The 4,816-nt window shown below is 46.0% G+C and overlaps 1 protein-coding gene and 1 long non-coding RNA gene across 3 annotated transcripts in view; one reads left to right on the plus strand and one right to left on the minus strand.

Annotated features, from left to right (window-relative positions):
• LOC116088908 overlaps positions 1 to 3,772 on the minus strand; it is a 13,052-nt gene extending 9,280 nt beyond the window's left edge. The window contains exon 1 of one of the 2 annotated variants that reach the window (XR_004118076.1): positions 3,675 to 3,772. This is a non-coding gene — a long non-coding RNA (uncharacterized LOC116088908). Of the gene's footprint in view, positions 1 to 2,975; positions 3,028 to 3,674 lie in introns of those variants that run through there. The other variant, XR_004118074.1, reaches the window with a different exon arrangement.
• Prps1 (phosphoribosyl pyrophosphate synthetase 1) overlaps positions 3,178 to 4,816 on the plus strand; it is a 19,230-nt gene continuing 17,591 nt past the window's right edge. The window contains exon 1 of the mRNA XM_031368739.1: positions 3,178 to 3,517. Within this exon, the coding sequence (XP_031224599.1) occupies positions 3,396 to 3,517 (122 nt within the window). The 5' untranslated portion in view covers positions 3,178 to 3,395. The remainder of the gene's footprint in view (positions 3,518 to 4,816) is intronic.

Genomic DNA, 4,816 nt, shown 5'->3' on the forward strand with positions numbered 1-4,816 from the left:
AAAAACCAAAAAAATAAAAATAAAAATAAAAAAAATTAAAAAAAATCTCCATACCAAGATCCAGATCAGAAATCTGTGCCTTCCAGCCTCAAGACTTGGATCAAGATCTGGATCAATTCTGGATTGCAGTTCAATCTAGGTATAGTCATGTTGACAACCAGGAATAGCCATTACATGGATTTTCATAGCAAACACTTTTTTGTTTGTTTTGTTTTGTTTCTGAGACAGGGTTTCTCTGTGTAGCCCTGGCTGTCCTGGAATTCACTCTGTAGACCAGGCTGGCCTCGAACTCAGAAATCTGCCTACTTCTGTCTCCCAAGTGCTGGGATTAAAGGCGTGCGCCACCACTGCCCGGCCATAGCAAAGACTTTTAATTACTGAGCCATCTCACGGGTGCTTTTTCTTTTGTAAGACAGAGTCTCATGTAACTCAAGCTGGTATCAAATTTGCTAGGAAGCTAAGAACTTGAGATCCCCCCTGCCCCAGGGATTAAAAGCATGCACCATACCTAATTTCTTTGGCTCTGCTCTTTTGTTCCTTCCCGTCCTCTTTTGCTGCTTCCCCCCTTTTCTTCCTTCTGACCCAGGTTCTCACTACTATATATAGCCAAGGCTGGCCTGGAACTCATAATCCTCTTGTCTGCAGGATTATAGATATGGGCCACCATGCTCAGTTTTGAGACTACGTTGGGTTTAGTCACAGGAAGCACAGCATAGCTGTCATACAGGCTTCTTGTTGCTCATCTTGCCTGAGCTCTCAAGACACCCTCCCTTCCCCACTTCCGCTCTATGCATTCATCCACCATGCCTGCCCTTTGCCAGGCCTCTTTTTGGTTTTGGTTTTGCTTTGTTGTGTTATTTCTCTTCAGGATACCAGCCTGGGTCTCATGGGTCCCATTTCCTGCAAGATCCTTTCTAGATCCTCAATTTTGATTTTGTTTCTCTACCTCCAAGGGCTGGGATTATGGGGGTGCAACACCACACCAGGCTATTAAGCTTCTTTTGTATCTTGTGCCTTCTAGGGGAAAAGGATTGTGCATTGTTCACTCTTTATGTCACCATTCTTGAGAGGGCCTGATATATAGGCAATCAGAGCATTTATTCTGAATTATGTTAAATTTACAGAACCCACCATAACATACCTATAACAGTTATACCTCACAAAGCCTTCTTTTAAAAAGAAATTACTGGTTTTTTTTGTTTTTTTGTTTTTTTTTATTTTATTTTATGAGCATAGATGTATTGCCTTTACGTATGTCTGTGTCAGGCTGTCAGATCCCCTGAAACTGGCATTGCACACAGTTGTAAGCTGTCATGTGTGTCCTGGGTCCTCTTAAAAGCAGCTAGTGTCCTTAACCACTGAGTCATTTCTCTAGCCCCACTTTTTGTAAGATTCAGTTTTTAAAATTATTTTTCAATGTGTCATATGCCCTTGTAAGGCAGAGACATCACAGGCAGTTATGAGCCACCTGGGTGTGGGTACTGAGAACCAAACGTGGGTCCTCTGCAAGAGCAATACTTGTTCTTAACTGCCAAGTCATCTCTTCAGCCCCCAAAGTGGTTTGGGTTAGCTCCAACTAGACAGTTTTAAGAGTAATAGGGGCTGGTGAGATGGCTCAGCGGGTAAGAACACTGACTGCTCTTCCGAAGGTCCTGAGTTCGGATCCCAGCAACCACATGGTGGCTAACAACCATCTGTAATGAGATCTGACTCCCTTTTCTGGTGCATCTGAAGACAAGTACAGTGCATTATGCCTGAGCGAGCCGGGTTGGATCGAGCGGGGCAGCATAGGTCCTAAGTTCAATTCCCAGCAGCCACACACATGATAGCTCATGGCCATCTGTACAGCTACAGTGTACTCATACACATAAAATAAATAAAATAAATCTCTGGGGGCTGGAGAGATGACTCAGTGGTTAAGAATACTAACTACTTTTCCGAAGGTCCTGAGTTCAAATCCCAGCAACCACATGGTGGCTCACAACCATCTGCAGTGGGATCTGATGCCCTCTTCTGGCATGTCTGAAGACAGCTACAGTGTACTTATGTATGATAATAAATAAATCTTTTTTTAAAAAAGAGTAATAATACACACAGAGAGAGCAGGGGGCTCAAGATGTCCTGGAACTCACCAGACTAGGCTGGCTTTGAACTCATAGTGATAAGCCCAATTCACAAGTGCTGGTAATTCCAACGTGCCCAGCTCTCAAAGCCTGGCTGGGCAGTGGTGCTGCATGCCTTTAATCCTACAGACAGGATTTCTCTGTGTCTCCTTGGCTGTCCTGGATCTCACTTTGCTTCCAGAATGCTGAAATTAAAGGTATGAGCCACCATACCTAGCTCAGAATCTCACTGTGAATGAGGCTAGCTTGGGACTCATGATCCCCCTGGCGCAAGTCAGTGTTAAGATTTTAAGCATGAACCACCATACCTAGTAGTCATTATTTTGGTTTTGTTGATTGTTGCTGTTTTGACACAAGATCTCACTATATACCTCTGGTGTCCCCGAACTCCCTTTGTACATCAGACTGGCTTAGAACTGACAAAAGGTCTGCCTGCCTGCCTCCTCCAGAATGCTAGGATTGAAGGTGTATGCCACCAACACCAGCTTGGTATTGATATTGTTTATTCTAAAACTATGTGACTTTTCCTTTACCTCTAACGTGGCTGTCTGGAATACCGTTAAAGAAAACGGAGTCTAAAAATACAGATCTGTACTGGTCTATTTTGCATGTGTAAAAGGCTTCCTTAGCAAGATTACCTTGTGAGTAAGGCAGACTTAAACACTATGCTGATTCTTTCAGGGCTCTTCATGGATAATAATTTATGTTTTCTTCTTCCAGGCTTTAGGTAATCGGAATTTTACCACCCAGATATTTGCGGAAAGCCACACTCCTTTCCTAATTGAGCAAACTAGATTGTAGTGATAAGAACAAAACGTTAACTTTCTCTAGCATTGTCCCAGGGTGACTCACCTTCTGTCACTTTCCTCTGGGGCTTGCCTTCCAGGTAAAAAGTACACTTGGTAATTAGAGTCTGTAAACAAGCCCTTTGGCTGGGATGCGCCTGCGTCTTGGCTATCTTTGTGATGCAAAAGTGCTTTAATTTAACCCCTTTCACGCCTTTGAGCAAATTACCAGAGAAAGTGGTTGGGCGGCAACATTACCGGAAGACTCCGCCCCCTCGCCCCAGTTCAGCCAATCAGAGAAGGCTGGGTGGAGAACTTCCTTTGTAGTCCCGCCCCCTGGGCAATTTAAGGCGGCGCGCTGGGCGGGAATGTAAGATGGCGGAGTAGCAACGCGGTACGGTTGGTGTTCAGACTGCCTGCTGACTTCCCTTCCAGCATCGGCGGCCGCAGCGGCGACCACTGAGCACATTTTGGGTAGTTGCCCAAGATGCCGAATATCAAAATCTTCAGCGGGAGCTCCCACCAGGACTTATCCCAGAAAATTGCTGACCGCCTGGGCCTGGAGCTAGGCAAGGTGGTGACTAAGAAATTCAGCAACCAGGAGACCTGGTAAGGACGCAGTTGGCATCTTGAGTGTACCTGACCTGCCCAGGCGGTGGCAACTTGGAGGATGGAGCGGCCGTGGGATTTTCCGGGCGCAGAGGATGGGCAGAAAGGGGCAGCTGAGGTTAGCTTGCCCTGCGGGTTGGTTGTTCCGTTATTTTACCTCCCGGGAGGGTCGCGTTCATCCTCGCTGCGCGCGCGGTTAGGTGGAGCCAAGATGGAGGGGGGAGGCGAGGCCGCTACGTTTGGAGACTGGGGATGGATGGAGGACCTAATGTCGGGGGGCATAATGGCCTCCTGGAACGTCTGGAGGGGTACGGGCGCTTAGCTTTGGGCACGGGGACACGTGGCTTAGTCGCTTCACGGTGGAGCCAGTAGATTGGATTCGCTTCGCTTTCGGCGCGTAGGCTGGTGTACACAGAGAACCTATCGCGTTCTGAGCCCCATCGTGGTCTTTTTCCTAGAATTGAAAGCTTTTTTTTTGGTTGGAAATGGGAGCGTTCGGGTTCGGTCTTGGGAAACATTGTGTTCTGAGGGCGCGAAAGTATTACCTCGTCCCTTAGATTGGCACGCTGTTGGCTTTTCCTATCCTGTCTGTCGAGGAATCCAACCACCCTTAAGTTAAATACAGTAGATGGGGTAAAATGATTGCTTTATTTAGCTCAGCATCCTTGATCTTCAGCGTCTTAGTTTAAGTCATCCCGAAAACAGGGAAACCTTAGTTGTAGAATTCGAAATTTTAACCGTTTCCAATCCGGCTACTAGCAGAGATAATACACGCGCTCCGCCCCTCCTCCATTGTAGCCGCTTCTCTGTTTAGTGCATGAGGATTTAGGGAAAGGCTTACACGTGAGTGTTCAGTGACAAAATAATAAGGCAGGGGGGAGAGCTAGCTCAAACAGCGAAGTGAAATTTGAATGTCCTCTTTTTGATGCTTTGCCTTAAAACTCACTGGTGTGCTGTACACTAGGCAGAAGCAGGATAGCCAACCACAAGTTTGAAGCGAGCCTGGTCTTCATAGCTAATTCTAGACTAGTCAGGACTACGTAGTGAGATGGTCTCTGAAAAATTACTAACAAAACTCTCTTCCTAGCCCCAGTCATCGTCCACATGCACTATTGGACCATGTGAGAGAGTTGGTTACCTGCTTCTTTCAGTGTTCCTTCCAGCTATATACAGAATCCTCTAGATCTCATGCACTGTATTTTCCTGTAGTAGATGAAATCAGAGCATTGGGCCTAATGCTTTTTCATTCGTTGGCTTATTTTAATTTTGTTTTTAGGGTTTCTTTCTTTTTCTTTTTCG

Source organism: Mastomys coucha, chromosome X (genome assembly GCF_008632895.1).
Source record: "Mastomys coucha isolate ucsf_1 chromosome X, UCSF_Mcou_1, whole genome shotgun sequence".
NCBI classification, from domain to species: Eukaryota; Metazoa; Chordata; class Mammalia; order Rodentia; family Muridae; genus Mastomys; species Mastomys coucha.